Source organism: Herpailurus yagouaroundi, unplaced genomic scaffold (assembly GCF_014898765.1).
Source record: "Herpailurus yagouaroundi ecotype Mexico unplaced genomic scaffold, PumYag 180, whole genome shotgun sequence".
NCBI lineage: Eukaryota > Metazoa > Chordata > Mammalia > Carnivora > Felidae > Herpailurus > Herpailurus yagouaroundi.
The window spans coordinates 15,325,692-15,351,214 of NW_024412411.1; the positions used below are offsets into that span (position 1 = coordinate 15,325,692).

The 25,523-nt window shown below is 39.0% G+C and overlaps 1 protein-coding gene and 1 pseudogene across 4 annotated transcripts in view; both read left to right on the forward strand.

Moving 5' to 3' along the window:
* The window catches only part of CCDC81 (coiled-coil domain containing 81), a 39,623-nt gene extending 38,784 nt beyond the window's left edge, over positions 1 to 839 (forward strand). For all 4 annotated transcript variants that reach the window (XM_040489563.1, XM_040489566.1, XM_040489565.1 and 1 more), the window contains one exon: positions 340 to 839. In XM_040489563.1, the coding sequence (XP_040345497.1) occupies positions 340 to 481 (142 nt within the window). In that variant the 3' untranslated portion in view covers positions 482 to 839. The remainder of the gene's footprint in view (positions 1 to 339) is intronic.
* Positions 840 to 23,669: 22,830 nt separating this feature from the next.
* LOC121039375 (protein tyrosine phosphatase type IVA 1-like) lies at positions 23,670 to 25,268 on the forward strand (annotated as a pseudogene).
* Positions 25,269 to 25,523: the final 255 nt, after the last annotated feature.

Sequence of the window (25,523 nt, forward strand, 5' to 3'; positions counted from 1 at the left end):
CTGTGTGGTCTTGGGCAAGTTATGTTTTTTCTGAGGGTTTAGGTGGGTGGGGCTGGGGAGAAGCGCTGGGGTCAGACGGTTGTGAAGGCACCAAGTCTTATATTTACTGGAAATAGCAGACATGCCAACAGCAGAACATGCCAAGCTGGGGTGAGCTGCAGGAAGCCGTGTGGACGGGAGAGATGGCAGGTGGGCCCTCACAGGCAGGCATTAAGCTCCTAGATGGTAGGTATGTGCCTTCTCTGCTGCATCACTTCTCCGGCACCGGCTTCTAAGCTAGGCCCCAGCACGGACTCAGGGAGCCCCTAATAATGACCGCCTGTCCTTGCCTCTCCTCAGGTCTGCAAACAAGCTCTTTATCCTGGACCAGTGCGAGAGATATTTGCGCTGCAAGCAGTGCCAGAGGAGCATCAACAATAAGGGCAGGAGCAACGTGTGGCCATTCAACCAGCACCTGCCTGGCTCGTGGTTCTTTTCATAAAACCCACCTCTTGGATCTATGTTTTCCTCCGGAAAATTTTTATCTTTTAAATGTTGGAGGCATGATGGCGAAACTACTGATTTTTACTTTGGAGGGAAAAAGTTATTGTGTTCTTTTGGTCCTTTCAGGAGTAGACTGATTTTTAACCCCTTGTTGGATTCACATAGGCAGGGCCTCCTCACCTACCTTCCTCCCCCGCCCCACAGAACCCTGCCGCCATGGGGGCTGGGACCGGGACCCAGCCTCATTCTGGCCGCAGGGTTGCTGCCGACCCAGCAGCATAGATAAGACAGGAAAACTTTATCCTTTTTTCCATGTATAATGAATAGTGTCCTAATAAATATTTTCTATGTGACTGACTGTGCATAATGGTAAATCTTACCTCCCTCCCCGGAGGAACTGCATACGCGAACGTTCTAGAGGTAGATTAGGTTATTTGCCGCAGGTGATCAGAGCAACGCTTTCTGAGCTTTCTAGCTGAAGACACACCTGGAGCTTTGTTGGGACCTCCGGGGATATCATTGCCTTGGTGCCCTTCTGGTCAAGCATTCCGTTAGAGGTTTATTGTTGGGCTACTTGGGTGCTGTGGGAGGAGCCTGGCTGGCCTGCCAGGTGCCGCCGCCTTCTCTCCTTGCTTCCGTGCTTGAGCTGCATGTGCTGTGGAAGAGGAATATCTTTCTGCTAAAGGACTGATTTCCAGTTAAGGTATGCGTGTTTTAAACCAAAAACTTTGTTCATGCACTTTCATCCTTTACCCTTGCTCCCCCTCCCCCTTCCTACTACCTCAGGCAAACCAATGAACAAAGCAGAGTGGGGTCTACATATCAGAAAAACAAAAGCTAGGAATACAGTCCCTTAGACTATTTGCTTTCTGTCTGCCTCATCTTTCTTAGAAAATGGGGAAAAGTATATGTGGGGAGACATCCAACACATTGTTTTTACCACAGATACAAAATAAGAATGTTTTGAGCCCTGAATGGTTAAAGGGAAAGTACCTTTTAAATTAATATCAGGAAAATTTTGTTGCTAATTTTGTCTTTATCTTTTCTTTTAATTTATTTTTGAGAGAGAGGGAGCACTCAAGCAGGGAGGGGAAGAGAGAGAGGGAGAGAATCTTAAGCATGCTCTGTGCTGTCGGCACAGAACCCAATGCAGGGCTTGAACTCATCAACCGAGATTATGACCTGAACTGAAACCAAGATTTGGATGCTTAACTGACTGAACCACCCAGGTGGCCCTAATGTTATCTTTCTCTGTGGAAGCCAGTATGCTTCCTAGGGACTGGAATTGTCTGGAACCTCTCCCCCAAAGCTTCCTACACTGCCACTTGCTTTTTCTCAAAAGATCATTCCATGCATGTCCAATCATCACCAATCAATATTTAAAATGATAGGCTTTCCCAAAGTACAGTCTAACTCACCTGAAGTCCATACCTGCAACACCCTTGGAGTACTTTTTTGTCTCTAGTATGTAACAAATTACTATAATAGTGTTGTATTATATATTTTTATATATATATATTTTTTTATTATTTTATTATCTTAGCGCATGCATGCACAAGCAGGGGAGGGGCAGAGAGAGAGGTGGACAGAGGATCTGAAACCAGCTCTGTGCTGACAGCAGAAAGCCTAATGCGCGGCTTGAACTCAGGAACCATGAGGTCATGACCTGAGCCAAAGTTGGACATTTAACTCATTGAGCTACCCAGGTGCCACTGTATTAATACATTTAAAAAAAAAATATATATATATATGTATATATATATATATGTATATATATATATACTGCCTTGTTACAGACTTCAGGCAATTTTGTAGGTTTAGGTGAGAAGATTTAACCTCATAGACAGTTTTTTTTTACTGTAGGATCTGAACTTATAGTTTGTTGCCATTGGTAGTGATACTGACTCTTACTGTGTGCCAAACACCCAGCTAATTTTTGATGACCTGGAGATTAAGACTCATCAGTCCCCGTCTTCCTTCAGAGCACTTACTATGCAGTGCAGAGGTGAGATTTGACTAGAGAATCTCCTTGTAACAGGGTAAATACCTACTAGTGTTGTGCATTGGAGGCTATGGAAGAACAAGGTGGAGCCCCTGTAGTCAGTTTAGCCTGGCATAGAGAGGGAAAGCTTTTGGAGAAGATGAGGCCTGAAATGAGTTTGTAAGGATAAATAGGAAATATCTAGGTGAGGAGTGACAAGGGGTCATGGCAACAGAGGTCAAGGCCCTGTGTTTCTGTTCTATCAAGGCTAAGGTGGAGACGTGGTTATATGAGTTAGGTTATGAAACCATTTTAAGCCTCAAACTTTATTACAGCCAGGAATTAACACAGATGACTTCATATGATAGAGAATGTAGTTTTTTTTAAGAAAAATTCTTCATAATTTTATATCTTCTTAATTGACCTAAACTGCTAATCTTATATGAGTCCAACCCTGTTATTAGGCCAGACTCAGTAAGAATGTCTTTTCCTAAATCAATTTGAATTACTATCATCAAGTTCTGTCATTCCCAGAATTATGGCACTGCCAGACAAGATTTAACCTATCAATGGGTCGCCTGGGTGGCTCAGTCAGTTAAGCGTCCGACTTCGGCTCAGGTCATGATCTTGTGATTCATGGGTTCGAACCCCATATCGGGCTCTGTGCTGACAGCTCAGAGCCTGGAGCCTGCTTCAGATTCTGTGACTCCCTCTCTCTCTGCTTCTCTCCTGCTTGTGCTCTGTGTCTCGAGAATGAATAAACATTAAAAAAAAATTAAAAAGGTTTAACCTATCAAAAGTTTCCCAGTTTCAATGGTTTTTAATGTCTTGGACAATTGTAGACTCTCTTGGGTATCCTTGATAAATATGGACCCTTTCCTAAAAATATGTCCCTTTTCATATACAACATTTTGCTTGCAATCAGAGGTTTCCTAGACCACCTGGACCACAAGTTAAGCACCCCTGCTCTGGATAGCTTTCCTTCAGTATCATTACGAGCTCAAGCTATCAGAAGTGAGTAAAGTGAAGGACTTTGCTTCTTGAAAAGGCCCTTTCAGTTTTAGAGAACTATGTCTATTTTTGTCTTTCTCTTTGGATTTTCACAAGAACAGTGAGGTGAAAGTTGGGATAGCTATCAGAAAGCACATGCTCCATTATTTTTCAAACCCTTCCAAGACTCACTAAAAGAAATATATATTTCATATTGCAACACAGAACCTGTGTTCACACATATAATTGAGACAAAAGTCTTTTAGAGCTCTGCTTACCCCATCCATCTGCAATGCATTCTGATAATTTCTTTTTTATTTCAGTAAAAATTCTGATTAGACAAAAGTGATTTAAAAATCCACTAATGTAAATCGTTTTCTATATGACAAACACACTTTTAATATAATTCTCTCTACTGTGCTCTTATAGTAATGTGTAGTTTGCTAGAATTCATTAGTGGTTAAGATGGTGTTAAAATAGCATTCAGCCAGGAGACTGAGGAATGCTTAGGTCCTATCTTGTCATAACCAGATGTCCTTCTTCTGAGGTATCCCAAGAAAAGCAGGTAGCTGTTTGCCTCATGCCTCCTCCCCGCCAAAAGAACTTTACTTCCAATACATGTGAGGATCAGAGAGAAAGAAGCCAGAGATAGAACAAATGAAAATATATGCCCCACTGCCTAGGCTGCAGGCTGGGGGAGGCCTTAGAACTATAAAGAAAGAAGAAATGCTAACCAGTTGCAGCCTGTGTCTTAATTTACTAGTTTGTGTGTAGAAGGGGAAGTGGACTACCCACAGGCCATCTTGGTCTGCAGATTGGGCTGTGTACAAAGGTTCCCAGTTCCCAGTTTTCTATTGCTGCTGTGACAGATTATCACAAACCTAGTTGCTCACAACAATATAAATGTATTCTTTTACAGCTCTGGAGGTCGGAAGTGTGAAATCAGTCTCACTGGGCTAAAGTCAAAGTGTTGGGAGAGCTGGTTCCTTTGAAGGCTCTGAGAGAACAATCCTTTTCCTTGCCCTTTCTAGCTTCTAGAGCCCATCTTTACATTCCTTGACTCATGGCCTTTCCTCCATCCTCCAAGCTAGCAGTGTAGCATCCGCAAATGTCTTTCTGCTTCTGTTACATTGCCTTCACTTCTCCACCAGTCAAATCTCCCTCTGACTCTCTCTAAAAAACACAGTTGTGATTACCTTCAGGGCTCACCTGATACTACAGAATAACTCCCCCCTCTCAAGATCCTTAATTACATTTGCAGAATCCTAATTGTCATAGAAGATAACATGCACATGTTCCAGGAATTAGGATATGGGTGTTTGAGGGGACCATTGTTTAGCTTACAACAGGGTGAATGGGATCTAAAATTCAGCCCAAGCTCCACTCCACGCATCAAGCCCTGCATCAGGGGATATACAGTAAGATACTTGAAGTTCCTGGCATTTTTCCCTTGGGTCTTAGCTGTATACATGTACCTGAAGGCTTTCTTGGGGGTTTAGTTAGGTTTGGTTTTGCAGGATTATAGCGGGATAGGATGTGGAGAAGGATGTTTCACAAGTCATGTGTTAAAGGCTTGTTATGGGTTTCTTGTAATATTCTGATCATATTTTGTAACATTATTTTTTGTAGAGTTTTCCTTAAGTTTTGATATCAGGGCAATGATGACCTTATAAAAGGAGTTGAGAAGTGTTCCCTTTTCTTCTATTTTCTGGAAGATATTGTATATAATTGGTGTCCTTTCTTACATACTTGGAGAATTGAGTAATGAAACCATCCAGGCCTGGAGTCTTCTTTGCTGGGAGGGTTAAAATGATGAATTTAATTTTGGGAAGACATATCAAGGACTTTCAGCTATTGTTGAATTTATGGGCATACGATTGTTAGTTTTCCCTATTGTTTTCATGTCTGTGGTGTTTGTAGTGAAATTCCCTCTTTGATTCTCAATGTAAGTAATTTTTGTCTTCTTTTTTTTCTTGGTCAGTCTGGCTAGAAGTTTTAAAAAATATATTGGTCTTTCAAAGAACCAGCTTTTGATTCCATTAGTTTTTCTCAATTTGTGTTTTTTCAATGTGATCGATTTCTACTCTTTGTTATTTTCTATCTTTTGCTTGCTTTGAGTTTGTGTCTGTGTCCTAATTTCCTCCTTTATTAAGGACATCAGTTCTACTGGATTAGGGCCCACTCTACTGTCCTCATTTTAACTTAATTTAACTTAACCTCTTTAAAGATCCTATGTCTAGTCACATTCTGAAGCACTGGATGTTAGGACTTGGACACATGAATTTGGAGGGGTAACAATTCAGTGTATAACAGTGTATATTTTGTTTTTCATTCATCCTAGAGTGTCTTTATTTTGCCATTGTACCTGAAGGGCATTTTGCTGGAAATAGCATTTTGAATGGACTTCATTCTATTGTTTCTGGTTCCATGATTTCTGATGAAAAATTCAGCCTTCAGAATCATTGTTCTCCATTTATGTAATGTGTCTTTATCTGGCTGCTTTCAAGATTTTTTCTTTATTTTTGATTTTTAGAATTTTATTATAATATATCTTTGGTGTGTTTGGGTTTATTCTTCGTTTACTGAATTTCTCAACTCTTTAAATGTTTGTCTTTTAACAAATTTGGGAAGGATTTATCCATTATTCACATTTTTGTTCTGTACCTATCTCTTGTCCTTTGGGAGTCCAATGAAATGTATTTTAAACCTTTGATATATCCCCACAGATCTTGAAGGCTTTATTAATTATTATTTTTACCATTTTTTCTCTATTTTTCAGATGGGATAATTTCTGTTAATTTATCTTCAAATTCACAGATTCTCTTCTTCATCATCTATGTTGTGTTGTTGAATCCACAGTGAATTTTGCATTATATTTTTTCAGTTCTAAAATTTCCTTTTTTAAAAAATATTTTCTGTTTCTCCTGAGAACTTCTATCTTTTCATTTATTTCATAATCTTTACTTTTACCTCATGGATTATGGTTATAATATCTGCTTTAAGGACTTTATCTGAGGATTTCAATATTGAGGTGATCTTGGGTTGGCATTTGTTGTCTTTTTCCTTGAAAATAAGTTACATTTTCTTGGTATGTTGAATAGTTTTGTATTGTATCTTGGACATTTTTAAAAATATAATTTATTTTCAAACTGGTCTCCATACAATACCCAGTGCTCATCCCAACAAGTGCCCTCCTTAATGCCCATCACCCACTTTACCCTTTCCCCCACCCCCCATCAACCCTCAGCTTGTTCTCAGTATCTAAGAGTCTCTTATGGTTTGCCTCCCTCCCTCTCTGTAACTTTTTCTTTTTCTCCTTTCCCTCCACCATGGTCTTCTGTTAAGTTTCTCAAGATCTACATGAGTGAAAACATATGGTATCTGTCTTTCTCTGACTGACTTATTTCACTTAGGATCATACCCTCCAGTTCCATCCATGTTGCTGCAAATGGCCAGATTTCATTCTTTCTCATTGCCAAGTAGTATTCCATTATATATATAAACCACATCTTCTTTATCCATTCGTCAGTTGATGGACATTTAGGCTCTTTCCATAATTTGGCAATTGTTGAAAGCCTTGCTATAAACATTGGGGTACATGTTCCCCTATGCATCATAACTCCTGTATCCCTTGGGTAAATTCCTAGCAGTGCTATTGCTGGGTCATATGGCAGTTCTATTTTTAATTTTTTGAGGAAACTCCATACTGCTTTCCAGAGCGGCTGCACCAGTTTGCATTCCCACCAACAGTGCAAGAGGCTTCCCGTTTCTCCACATCCTTGCCAGCATCTGTAGTCTCCTGATTTGTTCATTTTAGCCACTCTGACTGGCATGAGGTGGTATCTCATTGCAGTTTTGATTTGTATTTCCCTGATGAGGAGTGATGTTGAGCATCTTTTCATGTGTCTGTTGGCCATCTGGATGTCTTCTTTAGAAAAGTGTCTACTCATGTCTTCTGCCCATTTCTTCACTGGATTATTTGGTTTTCAGGTGTTGAGTTTGGTGAGTTCTTTATAGGTTTTGGTTACTAGCCCTTTATCCTATATGTCATTTGCAAATATCTTTTCCCATTCAGTCAGTTGCCTTTTAGTTTTGTTGATTGTTTCCATTGCAGTGCAGAAGCTTTTTATCTTCACACATTATCTGTCTCACATTCAGGTCCTTTATCCATTTTGATTTCATTTTTGTGTATGTCGTAAGAAAGTGGTCTAGTTTCATTCTTCTGCATGTTGCTGTCCAGTTCTCCCAGCACCATTTGCTAAAGAGACAGTCTTTTCCATTGGATACTCTTTCCTGCTTTGTCAAAGATTAGTTGGACATACATTTGTGGGTCCAATTCTGGGTTGTCTATTCTATTCTATTGGTCTATGTGTCTGTTTTTGTGCCAATACCATGTTGTCTTGATGATTATAGTTTTGTAGTAGAGGTAAAGTCTGGGATTGTGATGCCTCATGCTTTGGTTTTCTTTTTCAATACTACTCTGGCTATTCAGGATCTTTTGAGGTTCCATACAAATTTTAGGATTGTTTGTTCTAGCTTGAAGAAGAATGCTGGTGCAATTTTGATTGGGATTGCATTGAATGTGTAGATTGCTTTGGGTAGTATTGACATTTTAACAATATTTATTCTTCCAATCCATGAGCATGGGATGTTTTTCCATTTTTTTGTGTCTTCTTCAATTTCTTTCAGAAGCTTTCTATAGTTTTCAGCATATAGATCTTTTACATCTTTGGTTAGGTTTATTCCTAGCTATTTTATGGTTCTTGGTGCAATTGTGAATGGGACCAGTTTCTTTATTTCTCTTTCTGTTGCTTCATTATTGGTGTATAAAAATGCAACCGATTTCTGTACATTGATTTTGTACCCTGCAACTTTGCTGATTTCATGTATCAGTTCTAGCAGACTTTTGGTGGAGTCTGTTGGGTTTTCCATGTAGAGTATCATGTCATCTGCAAAAAGTGAAAGTTTGACTTCATCTTTGCCAATTTGGATGTCTTTTATTTCATTTTAATTGTCTGATTGCCGATGCTACAATTTCCAACACTGTTAAACAATAGCTGGAGAGTGGACATCCCTGTCATGTTCCTGATCTCAGGGGGAAAGCTCTCAGTTTTTCCCCACTGAGGATGATATTAGCTGTGGGCTTTTCATAAATGGCTTTTATGATGTTTAGTTATGTTCCTTCTGTCCTGACTTTCTTGAGGGTTTTTATTAAAGGATACTGTATTTTGTCATATGCTTTTTCTGCATCTATTGACATGATCATATGGTTCTTTTTTTTATGAATGTGATGCATCACATTGATTGATTTGCGAATATTGAACCAGCCCTGCATCCCAGGAATGAATCCCACTTGATCATGGTGAATAATTCTTTTTATATATATGCTGTTGAATTCTATTTGCTAGTATCTTGTTGAGAATTTTTGCATCCATATTCATCAGGGATATTGGTCTGTAGTTCTCTTTTTTTGCTGGGTCTCTGTCTGGTTTGGGAATCAAAGTAATGCTGGCTTCATAGAATGAGTCCAGACGTTTTCCTTCCATTTCTATTTTTTAGAACAGCTTGAGAATAATAGGTATTAACTCTGCTTTAAAGGTCTGGTAGAATTCCCCAGGGAAGCCATCTGGTCCAGGACTCATTTGCTGGGAGATTTTTGATAACTGATTCAATTTCTTCACTAGTTATGGGTCTGTTCAAATTTTATATTTCTTCCCATTTAAGTTTTGGAAGTTTGTGGGTATTTAGGAATTTGTCCATTTCTTCCAGGTTGTTCAGTTTGTTGGCATATAATTTTTCATAGTATTCCCTAATGATTGCTTGTATTTCTGAGAGATTGACTGTAGTAAATCCATTTGTATTCATGATTTTATCAATTTGGGTCCTCTGTCTTTTTGAGAAGCCTGGCTAGAGGTTTATCAAAATTTTATTTATTTTTTTTTTGGATTTTATATTGTTTATTTCTGCTCTGATCTTTATTATTTCTCCTCTTTGGCTGGGTTTGGGGTTTCTTTGCTGTTCTGCTTCTGGTTCCTTTAGGTGTGCTGTTAGATTTTATATTTGGCATTTTTCTTGTTTCTTGAGATATGCCTGGATTGCAATGTATTTTCCTCTTAGGACTGTCTTTTCTGCATTCCAAAGGGTTTGGATTGTTGTATTTTCATTTTCATTTGTTTCCACATATTTTAAAATTTCTTCTCTAATTGCCTGGTTGACCCATTCATTCTTTAGTAGGATGTTCTTTGACCTCCATGCTTTTTGAGGTTTTCCAGATTTTTTCCTGTGGTTGATTTCAAGTTTCATAGCATTGTGATCTGAAAGTGTGCATGGTATGTTCTCAATTCTTTTGTGTTTATTGAGGGTTGTTTTGTGGCCCAGTATGTGATCTATCCTGAAGAATGTTCCATGTGCACTCAAGAAGAAAGTATATTCTGCTGCTTTGGGATGTAGAGTTCTAAATATATCTGTCAAGTCCATCTGGTCCAATGTATTGTTGAGGGCCATTGTTTCATTACTGATTCTCTGTCTAGGTGATCTGTCTATCGTTGTAAGTGGAGTATTAAAGTCCCCTGCATCGAACACATTCTTATCAATAAAATTGTTTATGTTTGTGATTGTTTTATATATTTGAGTGCATCTGAATTCGGTGCATAGACATTTATAATTGTTAGTTCTTCCTGATGGATAGACCCTGTAATTATTATATAATGCCTTTCTTCATCTCTTGTTACAGCCTTTAATTTAAAGTCTAGTTTGTTTGATATAAGTATGGCTACCTCAGCTTTCTTTTGACTTCCAGTAGCATGATAGATAGTTCTCTGTCCCCTCACTTTCAATCTGAAGGTGTCCTCAGGTCTAAAACGAGTCTTCTATAGACAGAAAATAGATGGGTCTTTTTTTTATGCATTCTGATACTCTATGTCTTTTAATTGGAGCATTTAGTCCATTTACATTCAGTGTTATTATTGAAAAATCTGGGTTTAGAGTCATTGTGATGTCTGCAGGTCTCATGCTTGTAGTGATGTCTCTGGTACTTTGTGGTCCTTGCAACATTTCATTCACAGAGTCCCCCTTAGGATCTCTTGTAAGCCTGGTTTAGTGATGATGAATTCCTTCAGTTTTTGTTTGGGAAAAGCTTTATCTCTCCTTCTATTCTGAATGACAGACTTGCTGGATAAAGGATTCTTGGCTGCATATTTTTCCTGTTAATCACATTGAAGATTTCCTGCCATTCCTTTCTGGCCTGCCAAGTTTCAGTAGATTGGTCTGCTACTACCCTTATGTGTCTACCTTTGCATGTTAAGGCCCGTTTATCCCTAGCTGCTTTCAGAATTCTTTTTTATCCTTGTAGTTTGCCAGTTTTACTATGATATCTCATGCAGAAGATCGATTCAAGTTATGTCTGAAGGGAGTTCTCTGTGCCTCTTGGATTTCAATGCCTATTTTCTAGATCAGGGAAGTTCTCAGCCGTGATTAGTTCAAGTACACGTTCAGCCCCTTTCTCTCTCTTTTCTTCTTCTGGAATTCCTGTGATATGGATATTGTTCCATTTGATTGAATCACTTAGTTCTCTAATTCTCCCCTCATGATCTTGGATTTTTTAAATCTCTTTTTCTCAACTTCCTCTTTTTCCATAATTTTATCTTCTAATTCACCTATTCTTCCCTCTGCCTCTCCCATCCGCACTATGGCCACCTCTATTTTATTTTGCACCTCATTTATAGCATTTTTTAAATTCATCATGACTATTTTTTAGTCCCTTGATCTCTGTAGCAGTAGATTCTCTGCTGTCTTCTATGCTTTTTTCAAGCCAAGTAATTAATTTTATGACTATTATGCTAAATTCTTGTTCATTTATGTTGCTTATATCTGTTTTTATCAATTCTTTGGTTGTGACTTTTTCCTGGAATTCTATTAGGAGAATTCTGCTGTTTCATCATTTTGGCTAGTTTTCTGTCCCTTATGAGTTTGAAAAGCTTGTTATGTGCTCTGCACCTGCGAGCACTGCTATATTAAACAGGGGTCAAGGTGCCTGGGTGGCTCAGTCGGTTGAGCTTCCGACTTTGGCTCAGGTTATGATCTCATGGTCTGTGAGTTCGAGCCCTGTGTCAGGCTCTGTGCTGACAGCTCAGAGCCTGGAGCCTCCTTCGGATTCTGTGTCTCCCTCTCTCTCTGCCCCTCCTCTGCTCATGCTCTGTCTCTCTGTCTCAAAAATAAATAAAAACATTAAAAAAAATTAAAAAATACACTGTCCAGGGCCTGGCCCTTCAGGAGGTGTTTTTTGGAGAGTGTTACTTGCTCTCTGTTGTTGTGACTTTGGTTATTTTATTTCCCTACTCATAGTAATTTTTTGGACACTCCACCAGGTTTGCTTTGATTTGTTCCTTGAAGTAGCCTTGGAAAGGAAAAGAAGCAGACAGACAAATAGGAATAAAAACATGCCAACACACAAACAAATAAAACAAACAAACAAACAAACAAAAAAAGAAAAACTAAAAACAATCCAAAAGCAAAAAATCCAGAAACACCAGCTACAAGTAAAGAACAGGGTGGAGGCGGTGCTGATGGAAGAGCACATATAAACAGAGAAATGACAGGGGTGGGGAAAAAGAAAAAATAAACATTGACCAGGCAGAGAGACTAAAAGGTTTAATCCAGAGAGAGAGAAAGGGGAAAAGGAAATGAAGATAAAGTTGCCCAGACAGTGAAACTATATGGCTTGATTATTCCAGAGAGAGAGAAAGGAATGTAAAGAAGGAGGTGTAGAACATGTATTAAGAGAATGGATTAAATATGTCTGTTTAAACAAACCAATAACCAGAGTAACCAGCCTACAGGAGGGAAGAGATAGGAAAGAGAAATGGAAGGGAGAATATATCTATATAGCAAGAATTGTCCTAGAATTAATCCAGGCAATGAAGCAGCGCTGGTCTGGGGCGGGGGGGTGTCTGGGTCCATAGTGTCTATCCTGCTCCAGTAGATTATGCAGTTACCCAGTGCAGTGGGGTGTAGGCTGGTCCAACCTCCACCGTGGGCCTTGCTTATCAATCCCTAAGGCCCTGCCTTGGTGGTGGTGGCAAGAAAAATGCGACATCCCACTCTTTCCTCCACAACCGGGTGTCCCAAATCACTCCTTTGGAGCCATCCTCAATGTGCCGTGGATGCAGAGGAGGCTATCTGTCTTAGCCAACTCCTTTGCCCCGGTGCGTGGCTGGGAATTAAACTCCCACTTCATGCTCCCCGGTACTGGGGAAGCACCTTCCGATATGCGGTCCTGGCTGGTTTTGCCCTGTGCTGCAGCACTTCAGGGGAGGGGACCTGCTTCTGCTGCTTCAGACTGTGCCCCTGATCTACCACTGAACCGAAGGTGGCTCCCCTCCTCCCTGGATGCACCCAACAGGGCAGCCAGCCCCAGTCGGAAGATGGGATCTGCAGTTAGAGATCCTCTAACCTGGAGTTAGAGATGGGATCTCTCTCCCTTCCGGTCTGAGGTTTTTTTCTCTAGTCCAGATACAGTCCTATGCTTCCCCAGCTGCGCTTTCTCTTCTTTGTCTCTGCACAGAAGTGGATCCCTCCCCTCTGTGCCTATACTTCCCGTTTTATCTCCCCCACTTCGCATTCACCCACCTATAGCCCATCAGGTTGTCCCAGTTTCTCCCAGGTAGACTCAGTCTCTTTTCCTCCCAGACTCTTGGGGTTCAAAGTCCTTTGGCTTCAGCCCTTCTTTGGGAGACACGGGAAGTACGGATCCCCTTACTTCTCTGCCATGTTGGCCCCTCTCCCTTGGGCATTTGGAATATTGTGAAACTCTGGATCCTGTTAAAATCATCTGGAAAGTGTTGATTTTTTTTTTTTAACGCAAGCTAGATCTTGATGTTCATAATACAAGTTCCTTTTTTGTTTTTAAGTTATCTTATTTAGGGGCGCCTGGGTGGCTCAGTTGGTTGAGCATCTGACTTTGGCTCAGGTCATGATCTCCTGGTCTGTGAGTTTGAGACCTGCGTGGGGCTCTGTAGTGACAGCTCAGGGCCTGGAGCCAGCTTCGATTGTGTCTCCTCTCTCTGCCCCTCCCCTGCTCATGCTCTGTCTCTCTCTCTCTCTCTCTGTCAAAATAAATAAACATTAAAAAAATGTTTTTAAGTTTATTTATTTTGAGAAAGAGAGCAAGCATGAGCAGGGGAGGGGCAGAAAGAGGGAGAGAGAGTTTCCAAGCAGACTCTATGCTGTCACCACAGAGCCCAATGAAGAGCTTGATCTCATAAACTGAAATCAAGAGTTGGACATTTAACTGACTGAACCCCCCAGGTGTCCCAAGAATATAAGTTCTTTCTTTCTGTAGATAATAGCTATGATGTCAATTCAATTCTCAAAGGTTGTGTTTTCACATGTGCAATTGGGGAGTAAACTTGAGATTTGTATTGACTCATACATAGAATTAGATTACTTTCTCCAGCTCTCTTACTAGAAATTCTCCCTCATTCTTTAGTCCCCTATTCCCAGTCCTCTAGCTATAAAGCCATGATTTTTTTTTTCCCAGAGTTTTGGCTCGTTGTGATGTCTCAAAGTTCCACATGAATGGGCTGAGCTTGGAGCAAAGCAGTGAGGGACAAGACAGAATAAAATAACAGATATTATTCCCATTCTTCTGACCACAGGGGTCTGTTTTCCTGGTTTCTCTGGCCACGAGGACAGGGTCTCTCCGGGTCTTAGGTGTTTTCAATGTCACCACCACTACTGCTGCTGCTGCCACCCGTGCACAGCTTCATGACTGCTGCTGGCCTTGGGGCACGCCAAGGAGGCACAAAAAAAAGGAACAAAGGGCATTCTCTTCATATTGTCCAGCTCACAAGGGACCTTTTTCCTGGTTCTCTGGATAGAAAGATTTGCCCTTAGGTCAAAGCAAGAGGAGGAATAAATTCACCAGTAAATTCATCACTATGCCAGTCATTCTTCAAGTTTTGACTTCCTTACACAATCTCTCTGCTATTGCTTACTTTTCAGTGTCTTCAGATAGTTGATATTTGTATTCTCTTCACTTAGGATCAGAGAGAAATCCTGTGGTGAGCTTACTCTATCTTGGCCAGCATCAAAGGTGTTTTATTTTGATTTTGAGTCTTTATTCTTCCTTCTTTTGCCTTTCCACCAAGTCAGGTTGTACTTAAATTTTGTTAGGATAGTGCTTTAGCAGAGATCAAATAACAGTGGCTTAACCAAGACAGAAGTGTATTTTTCTCTCAAGGAACAGTCTAGAGATAAGTAGTCTTAAGATAGTAGGTGGCTCTACTAGGTTCTCCTGTGGTTTCCTCCACTGGGTCAAGGCAACTGCTCCATTTCTTAACATTTCCCAATTAGCAAGTAGGAATAAAGGGGCAGGGGAACAAGTGTGCATTTTTTAAAGGAGTATAAATTGGAAGTGGCACCATTATTTCTGTCCATGGTCCATTGACCAGAATTTAATCACATGGCCCCACCGTGCTGTAAGGGAACTTGGGAAATGAAGTCTCTAACTTGGTGGTGATGTCTAGTGAAAAAGTAAGGGAATGCTAGTACTAAATATGTGGAAAATGGAACACAGGGGACACTGCCAGTCTGCCATAACCTGAAATTTTGGGGGGAGGGAGCTACAAAATAAATGACAATGCTAGCAAAAATATTTTAAAAACCTTTTAAAAATGTAAAGCTGTAAAATAAGTCCCCAGAGGCAAACACAAAGAGCAAGATTCTAAGCAGCAAGGATCTGTGATCTGAGTCTTTTAAAATAATACTTAAGATATTTTTTTTTATGTGGAATTATTTCAAACTTGCAGAGAAGATTCAAGAATGTTAAAAAATATCCTGGGGTGCCTGGGTGGCTCAATTGGTTACATGTCTGATTTTAGCTCAGGTCATGATCTCACAGTTTGTGAGTTTGAGCCCCATGTCTGGCTGTGTGCTAACAGGTCATAGCCTGGAATGTGTTTCAGATTTTGTGTCTCCCTCTCTCTCTTCCCCTCCCCTGCTTGCACTCTCACTCTCTCAAAAATAAATAAACATTAAAAAATTAAAAAATATATATCCTCCTGTCCTCCTTACCCCCAGCCAGAACTAAAAGGAAGCAAGGTGCTGACAAATGCCTTATCAATTCTGAATACTTTAGGATATGATACCTTATGAATAAGGATATTCTCCCATAAAACCACAATATAATCACCAAAATCAGAAAATTAATATTGATTCATTGTTACTATACAATTAAAAGACTCAATTCAGATTTTTCTAGTTGTCCCAATGATGTCCTTCTAAGCAAAAGGATCCAAATCTATAATAATGTGTTACATTTAGTTGCCATTATCTCATTAATATCCTTCAACCTGGAACAGTCTTCAGCATTTACTTAACTTCCATGGCTGACACCCTTGATTTCAGTCCTTCCATTTGGATTTGTCAGATTTTTCCTCATCATAAAATTCCATTAACATATTTTTTGTCAGGAATATCACAGGTGGGATGCTATGTTCCTTGCAATCCTCCTATCAGGTGGTACACAATTCAATTTGTTCCATTACTAGTCATGTTAATTTTGTTCATTTGATTAAGGGATACCTGCCAAGTTTAGCACTCTCTTTTTTAACAAATTGGTTTTTTTGTGGTAGGTAATTTGGAATGTAAATAAATATCCCATTCCTTATCAACTTTCACCCACTAGTTCTAGCATCTATTGATATTTTTTTGCTAAATGAATAATTACGATAATGATTGCTAAATACAGGGCTTTTTAAATTCTACCATTCCTGTTACATTATTAGTTGGCATTCTACTGTAAGGCAAAGTGTTTGCTTCTATTTAGTGTATCAGCATAGACTTAAGGGTATCTATTTTATTCAGTGCATTGATAAAATCATGACCAATGGGAGCCCTTAAAACTGGCTTCTATGCTTTTACAGATCTTAGAATGGTTCTATAGAGTTCCTTGCATATTCCTAACCTAGTTCCCCCTTTGTTAACATCTTCTATTTCTATGATACTTTAGTCATAACTAAGGAACCAACATTGGTACTTTACCGTTAACTAAACTTCATACTTTACTCACATTGCACTGGTTTAACCCTAACATCCTTTTTCTCTTCCAAGATCCCATCCACATTACATTTAGTTGTGATCCCATCCACATAACATTTAGGTCTCTTTAGGTCTCTTTAAACTCCCTTGGTTTGTTTTCTCTGTCCTTTTGGCATATTCCTATCATTCTTTGAAAACTTTCTTGCTGTCATAACAAGGTATGTTCCAGGCAACTCTTGTATTTTTCCTGCCTTAGCTCTGAAACCAGCCATTTCTTTAAGGAGACTTGGTTCCTTTTAATGGAGAATGGTATTAAGAAAACATGATATGAGTGCTAGTTGTTCTCATTGCTAGTGGGATGTCATTGTTTCAGGCTCTCTTTGCTCTCTGTGGATGAAGCTGGAGAATTCACACACGCACACACACACACACACACACACACACACACACACACACACACATCTGTATCACCATAACTCTTTCCTCTGTGTTAAGAGTTCACACAGATACAACCAATTCCAATTCAAAATCCTAGAGTTATTACTACTTTTCTCCCTTTCTGTATTTGTAACTCCTATCTGACAGTGAGAACTGATCCCCATTATCCCCAATGTATTATTATTGGATAAATACTTATGTATATGTCCTCTCCACTCTGCTTGGGCTTTGTACAAGGCTGCTACTACCACCCCCACTGTTGCTTGAAAGCCCTTCTCCCCCAACCCCAGACTCTAGTATCCTCTGAACCCCTGTACAGACAACTGCCTTGCTGCACTCCATCTAGTGAACTGAGTTATTATAAAAGAAATTAAGAAAGGAAAAAGGAAGAAAAGAGAGAAGAGGGAAGGAAGAGGAAAGAAGGAAGAAATTGAGCTTTATTATTGTAGGCCATGCATAGGCCAGGAAACAAATCCTAGACATTTTATTTTTCTTGAAGTTTGGTTGACACACGATGCTATATTGGTTTCAGGTGTACAACATAGTGATTTGACAACTGTATGTTATATAGTTCACCACAAATTGTAGCTACCATCTGTCAGTATACAATGCTATTACAATACCATTCACTATATTCCCTCTGCCGAACATTTCATCCCCATGACGTACTCATTCGATAATTGGAATGAATGGGAGTCTATACCTCTCAATCCCCTTCACCCATTTTGCCCATGCCCCCACTCCCTTCCCCTCTGAAAACCACCAGTTCGTTCTCTGTATTTATGGGTCTGTTTCTGCTTTAAAAATTTTTGAGTTTAATTAACATATATTGTTATATTGTTGCATACATTGTTATATTAGCTTCAGATGTATAACATATTGATTCAACATTTCTATACATGACTCACAAAACAGTGTTGGCACTATCTGTTACCATACAATGTTATTATGATATTATTTACTATATTCCCTATGCTATACTTTGCATCTTCATGACTTAATTTATTCTATAACTGGAAGTTTGTACCTCTTAATCCCCTTTATTTGTTTTACCCATTCCTTTCCCAACTCCTCTCTAGCAACCACTGGTTTGTTCTTTGTATTTAAGTCTTTCTTTGTTTGTTTTGTTTTTTAGATTCCACACATGGAAATTACATGGTAGTTGTCTTTCTCTGCCTGGCTTATTTCCCTTAGTATAATACCGTCTAGGTCCATCCATGTTGTTACAAATGGCAAGATCTCATTCTTTTTTATGGCTGAGTAATATTCCATCGCATATATATATACCACTTCTTCTTTATCCATTCATCTATCATTGGACACTTAGATTGCTTCCATATCTTGGCTATTGTACATAATGCTGCAATAAGCATAGGACCACATATGTTTTTGAATTAGTGTTTGCATTTTCTTTGGATAAATACCCAAAGGAAGAATTATTGGATCATATGATATTCTTATTTTTAATTTTTTGAGGAATGTCCATAATGTTTTCCATAGTGGCTGCACCAGTTTACATCCCCACCAACAGTGTTCAAGGGTTTATTTTCCTCCACATTCTTGCCAGACTTGTTATTTTTTGTCTTTTTGATACTAGCCATTCTGACAGGTGTAAGGTGATATCTCATTGTGGGTTTGATTTGCATTTCCCTGATGATTAGTGATTTGAGCATGCTTTCAGGTGTCTGTTGGCCATCTGTATGTCTTTTTTGGAAAAACACCTGTTCAGGTCCTCTGCCCATTTTAAAATTGGATTATTTGGTGTGTGTGTTGTGTGTGTGTGTGTTGTGTGTGTGTGTGTGTGTGTTGTGTGTGTGTGTGTGTTGTACAAGTTTTTTTTTAATATATATTTTGGATATTAACTCCTTATAGGATATATCATTTGCAAATATCTTCTCCCATTCAGTAGGTTGTCTTTTAATTCTGTTGATGGTTTTATTCACTGTGCAAAAGCTTTTTTAAAAAAATGTTTATTTATTTTGAGAGAGAGAGAGAGAGAGAGAGAGAGTGAACATCCCAAGCAGGCCCCGTGCTATCAGAATAGAGCCTGATGTTGGGCTTGATCTTATGAACTGTGTGATCATTACTTGAACCGAAATCAAGAGTTGGATGCTTAACCAACTGAGCAACCCAGGCACCCAAAAGCATTTTATTTCTGTATTCTCCCAATAGTTTATTTCTGCTTTTGTTTCCCTTGCTTAAGAAGACATATCTAGAAATATGTTTCTAAGATTGATGTCAAAGAGACTACTTACCTATGTTTTCTTCTAGTACTTATAGGTTTCAGGCCTCACATTTAGGCATTTAATCTATTTTGAGTTAATATTTGTGTAAAGTGTAAGAAAGCGGTCTAGTTTCATTCTTATGCATGTAGCGGTCCAGTTTTCCCAGCACCATTTATTGAAGAGACTATCTTTTCCCCATTGTGTGTTCTTGCCTCTTTTGTCATAAATTACATGACCATATATGTGTGGTGTTATTTCTGAACTCTGTTTTGTTCCATTGATCTAGGTGTCTATTTTGATTATAACGGGTCTGTAGTATACCTTGAAATGTGGGATTTTGATATCTGTAGTTTTTTTGTTCTTTCTCAAGATTGTTTTGGCTATTTGTGGTCTTCTGTTTTTCCATACAAATTTTAGTATTCTGGTTTAGTGAAAAATGCTGTTGATATTGATAAGAATTACATTGAATGGAATTGCTTTCAGTAGTATGGATATTTTAACAATGTTTGTTCTTCCAATCCATGAGTATGGAATATCTTTCCATTTGTTTGTATCATCTTCAGTTTTCTTTTTCAGTGTCTTAGGGTTTTCAGAGTATAGATCTTTTGCCCCTTTGGTCAAATTTATTCCCAGGTATTTCCTTCTATTTGGTGCAATTTTAAATGGAATTGTTTTCTGAATTTCACTTTCTGCTATTCTTTTATTGGTATATAGAAATGCAACAGATTTCTGTGTTAATTTTGTATCCTACAACTTTACTAAGTTCACTTATTCTAACAGATTTTGGTGGAATCTTCAGGATTTTCCATGTATGATATTATGTCATCGGCAAAAAGTGACAGATTAACTTCTTCCTTACTAGTTTGGATGCCTTTTTTTTCTTTTTCTTGTCTTTTTTTTTTTTAATTTTTTAACGTTTATTTTATTTTTGAGACAGAGAGAGACAGAGCATGAACGGGGGAGGGTCAGAGAGAGAGGGAGACACAGAATCTGAAGCAGGCTCCAGGCTCTGAGCTGTCAGCACAGAGCCCGACGCGGGGCTCGAACTCACGGACTGCGAGATCATGACCTGAGCCGAAGTCGGCCTCTCAACCAACTGAGCCACCCAGGCGCCCCTCTTTTTCTTGTCTTATTACTGTAGCTAAGACTTCCAGTACTGTGTTGAATAAAAGTGGTGAGAGTGGACATTCTTGTCTTATTCCTGATCTTAAAGGAAAAGTTCTCCATTTTTCAGCATTAAGGATGATGTTACCTGTGTATTTGCCATAAATGGTCTTTATTATGTTGAGTATATTCCCTCTAAATTCACTTTAAGAGTTTTTATCATGAACAGATGTTGAATTTTGACAAGTGCTCTTTTTGCATATATTGAGATGATCATATGATTTTTATCCTTTATCTTTATTAATGTAGTGTATCGTGTTGATTGATTTGCAAGTATTGAACCATTCCTGCATCCCCTGAATAAATTCTACTTTATCATAGTGAACGAGCTTTTTAATGTATTATTGAATGTGGTTTGCTAATTACTTTGTTGAAGATTTTTACATATATGTTCATCAGGGATATTGGCCTATAGTTTTCTTTTTTGTACTGTCTGTTTTTGGTATCATGGTTATGCTCAAAAAGTAGATATTTATTTATGTTTATTTTTAAATGTTTAGTTTTGAGAGACAGAGCATGAATGATGGAGGGGCAGAGAGAGAGAGAGAGAGAAAATCCCAAGCAGGCTCTGCGCTGTCAGCTTAGAGCCCTGTTGTAGGACTCTAACTCTAAAGTTCTCTTTGGGCCAGCAAAAGAGCAGGATAGAGGATGAAAAACAAGAGATGGCTAATGTCCAGGAGAAGACGAGAGCCCCGAATAAGGGTCCTTGCCCTGTTTATTAAGATCAGAAGGATTATAAATGTGATGGGCATGTACAAAGAGACAAAGAAACTGGGAACATTAACTTGCGGATGTGAGGGAAAAGGGGGTTTTGAAGATATAAGGGGTTTGGGTTTGGGTCAATATAAAACAAAATCCTGGCGCCGAGCAGATGGGCAGATGGTTGTTAACAGCAGATAGGAGGTGCCATGTCTGTTTATCTTAGCTAGCCGAGGGGATAAGACCGATAGGGGAAATAATCTCAGGGTTAACAAGGCACCTTTTGTTAACCATCTCCATTCTGGGGTGCTTCGCCTGCAGTGCAGTGGTCTATAGTCCAATTTATCTGTTTGCCTGACTTGGTCTTTACCTTCTGGGAAAGCAGCTTTCTGCTAAAGTACTAAATTGGGGGGCACTTCCACCCTGAACGACTAAACTTGCTTACCTCATATACCTTTGTATTGGGTGCCTTTGTGCCCCTCTCTATTCTGGAGCCTTTGCTCCTCCCTCTCTATTCTGGGGGGTGCAGAGCCTTTGTACCTCCCTATTCTGGGGTGCTAATCTTGTTTACCCAAACTTGGGTGAGAGCATCTTATGGTTTTGTACTTCTTTATGCCTTGTTAACCCATTGGTGTAAGCCTGGGGAATTCCTAAGCTTATTTCCTACAGAGTCCAATGTGGGGCTTGATCTCATGAGATGATGACCTGAGCTGAAATCAAACGTCAGATGCTTAACTGACTGAGCCACCCAAGTACCCCATCAAACACTAGACATTTTAGAGAATTCTATGGCTATTACAGAGGAAATCTGAAAACAAGGAATGTCTTCAAAGGGCTAAGGAAATACATGTCAATGTAAAATTAAATACCTATCAAAACTATTAAGAATGAAACCCAAATAAGATAATTTTAGGGAAAAAAACTTATTAAAGCTTTTGGAAATGCTCCTGGATAAAAGATGCTCTTGGATAAAAAAAATAACCTTATAAGAGAGAGTAGAGATGCAAGGAAGGAATAGTGAACGTAGAAACTGATCACTTATATTGGGCAAATTTAAGCAAAGACTTTTTGTAAACATTGTAATTTGTGGGGTTAAAAAATGCTTGACAATATTAATATTTAAAGCTGTTGAGGGGTGCCTGGCTCACTAGGTTAAGCATCCAACTCTTGATTTTGGCTCAGGTCATGATCTCATGGCTCATGAGATTGAGCCCTGAATTGGGCTCTGAGCTGACAGCTTGGAGCCTGCTTAGAATTCTCTCTCTTCCCACCTCTCTCTACCCCTCCCCTACTCACGTGCATGTGCACTCTTTCTCTGCCAAAGAAAAAAACCAATATATGTATGTGTATGTATGTATGTATGTGTGTGTGTATATATATATATATATATATATATATACACACACACACACACACACACACACACCATGTTGAATTCCTTCAAGACATGAGAAAGGATTTTGAATGTTTGACTTCTTCTAAGCTATTTAAGTAGTAAAAGAATAAAAATAAAATATATGATAGGACACATATATATTAGAGAGTTAGACTCTAGAGCCAGAATTTCAGGATTCAAATATCAGCCCTGACATTTACTACTAAGTAACTTAGGGGAAAAAACTTTTCTGCGCCTAGGTTTTATTTGTTTTTTAAATCAGAGATATGGAAATAAAGAATACGTAATTTATGCGGTTGTTGTACCACTTGAATTTACATAAAGCCATTTAGATTTAGAAGAGTGTCTAAACTATAATAATTGCTGAGAAGTTTGAACCACAATCACAACATTCCAACACAGTAGAGGAATTAGCATATGGATTTAGAAGAGAAAAACCTTAATCCAAAAGAAATCAAGAAGGATAAAAAAGAGATAAATATGTCAAATAGCACAAAACAAGAGCAAAAACAGGAAATATAGCAATAATTAACAATGTAAAATAATACAACAACATAAATTAATTTTCTTCAGGTAAAAAACTAATATTGTCAGACTGGATTAAAGAAAAAATCTAGCAATGTGTTCCCAAAAGCCAGCTAAAACATGAAACAAATGATAAAAGGTTTATCAGTCAAAGTCAATGGAATGGATGGGATTCTTCCTCCAGTACCTTCCCTTTCCTGCCCATCATAGTCCACTTCTGTGTCTCTTTTCAGCTTCTTTCAGGATTTGTTTCACGCCCACCCCCACCCATCCCCTCACACCCTCCCGTGTCCCTCCCACCTCCTTCCTAGGGAGAGGAAGGAAGCTCAGAGTCCCCCATTCCTCTCTTCCTCAACCAGCACTGGTAGTGAGGTCCGCTGTGAGGAAGGCCTCACGCTCAAAGCTTCTTGTGGCAGCTTCTTGTGCCCCTCCCCACTCCCGTGATTGGTGGAGAGGAGCACACGTCACACCAGCTGTGAAAGTGAGCTCTTGCAATGCAAGAACACCTGAATGCCTGCGGATTGGCTTCTTGGAGGCTGGCGCATAGTAGAGCCAGGTGTCCAGTCGCTGCTGCCCCAGGACAACCACTGCAGCTTCCTGCCCTGCAGTCAAGGCCACTGCTGCCCCCTGTGTCGCCTCCACGGGAACAGTTGTATGATTAAGCCACAGTCTTTAATGAGTAAACGGGTGACTTTCTGTGGTATTCTTGGTCACACATTTATGGAGGCACAGCGCAACCTTTATGAGGACAAGTGAACTGGAGAGATTCATACTACTACACCAAGAAACCTCCATAAGAGCCCTTATCCTGGGCACAGAAGTGTACAGTTGACATCATCGGAGCATCTTACAAGAATTTTGACCTGGATGGGGTAAACCTGGGTGCACATCCTTTCCATGGACTCAGTATACTGAACTGAGGGATTATTTCCTGTTAGGTTCATTTCATTTCCTGTTACTCTCTACTACATATTTAAATCATTGAGAATTTCCAGTGGAATATATTAGAGGATATTTTGTTTGCTTTATATAATTTCTGTATCAAAACTTTAAAACATTTTTTCGTAACCGTATTGAATATTTTAACTAAATTAACATGGCTCCAATGAACCGGCCAGCCCCGGTGGAAGTCACATACCGGAACATGAAATTTCTTATTACACACAGTCCAACCAGTGCAACCTTCAACAAATTTATAGAAGAACTTAAGGAATATGGAGTTACTACAATAGTAAGAGTATGTGAAGCAACCTACAACACTGCTCTTGTGGAGAAAGAAGGCATCCAGGTGCTGGATTGGCCTTTTGATGATGGTTCATCACCATCTAACCAGATTGTTGAGGACTGGTTAAGTCTTGTCAACATTAAATTTCGTGAAGAACCTGGTTGTTGTATTGATGTTCACTGTGTTGCAGGTCTTGGGAGAACCCCAGTGCTTGTTGCCCTAGCACTAATTGAAGGTGGAATGAAAAATGAACATGCAGTACAGTTTATAAGACAAAAGCGGCGTGGAGCTTTTAACACTAAGCAACTTCTGTATTTGGAGAAATACTGTTCTAAAATGCGTCTGTGCTACAAAGCCTCCAGTGGTCATAGAAACAATTGTTACATTCAATAAAACTTGGCTGCCTGATGCTGTTGCCTTGGAAATGGAACTTGAGACAGGACTTAATTATCGTACATATTAGCCAACATGTAGGCTTAATGAATGACAAGTCTAATGAAGCTTCCATAGGAATATTGAAAAAGGAGCAAGCTTGACAGAATTGCAGCCTCTATGTTTGGCTTACTACTATTCCCATGCCAGAAATAATATGTAAGAAATTGAGAGATTAGGTGCCAAAATATCCAGCACAATACTTGTGTATTTTTAGTATCATGCAGAATTAAAATCCTAGATTATGAATAGTACTGGAAACCATATGTGGTTTATTCCTTTAGTTATTTCAAATATTGCCAATAGGGCCTATGTGGTTATTCATGTTTGCCACCCTACAAGCGTACTGGTATACATCAGGTTTTAGCAAAAATTGATTTTATTGGATTCTTACCAAGGCTTATGGGGATTATTTAATGTCTTTCTATAAAGCTCATTTTGTGCTGTTATGAATGCCTCCATTTTGAAAAATCACAAATGTGTGGTTAAAAGTTCATATAAGATATACGTTGTACAGAAGCACATGTGTGTAATGTCTTCAGACAAAAAAGCCTTACAGTTACTTTATGTTTACAGTTGGGGTACAACTTAGAGGAAGAGGGCCTGAAGACAGAGTGGGAGGAGGCTATGAAATATCTCCAGTAAAGTGTTGCCTTTGTCTTGTGCAGGATGTATAGAATAGGTCTTTTATTTAGTTAAAAATTAAGGCTGAGATGCTTTGTAGCTAAAATATTTCTTATTTATAATATTTCTGAAATCTTATTTATAATATTTCTGAAATCTTGTGGATATCTATTGGAAGTTGTTTATTAACTATTTTTCTTTGAAGCATATTTTTTCTTGTCTTCCAATCAAAAAAGAAATGAGTTTCCAATAATGAAGTGATCAAGCATCTAATATTTTATATGCTTTTTGAACTCAGTAAAT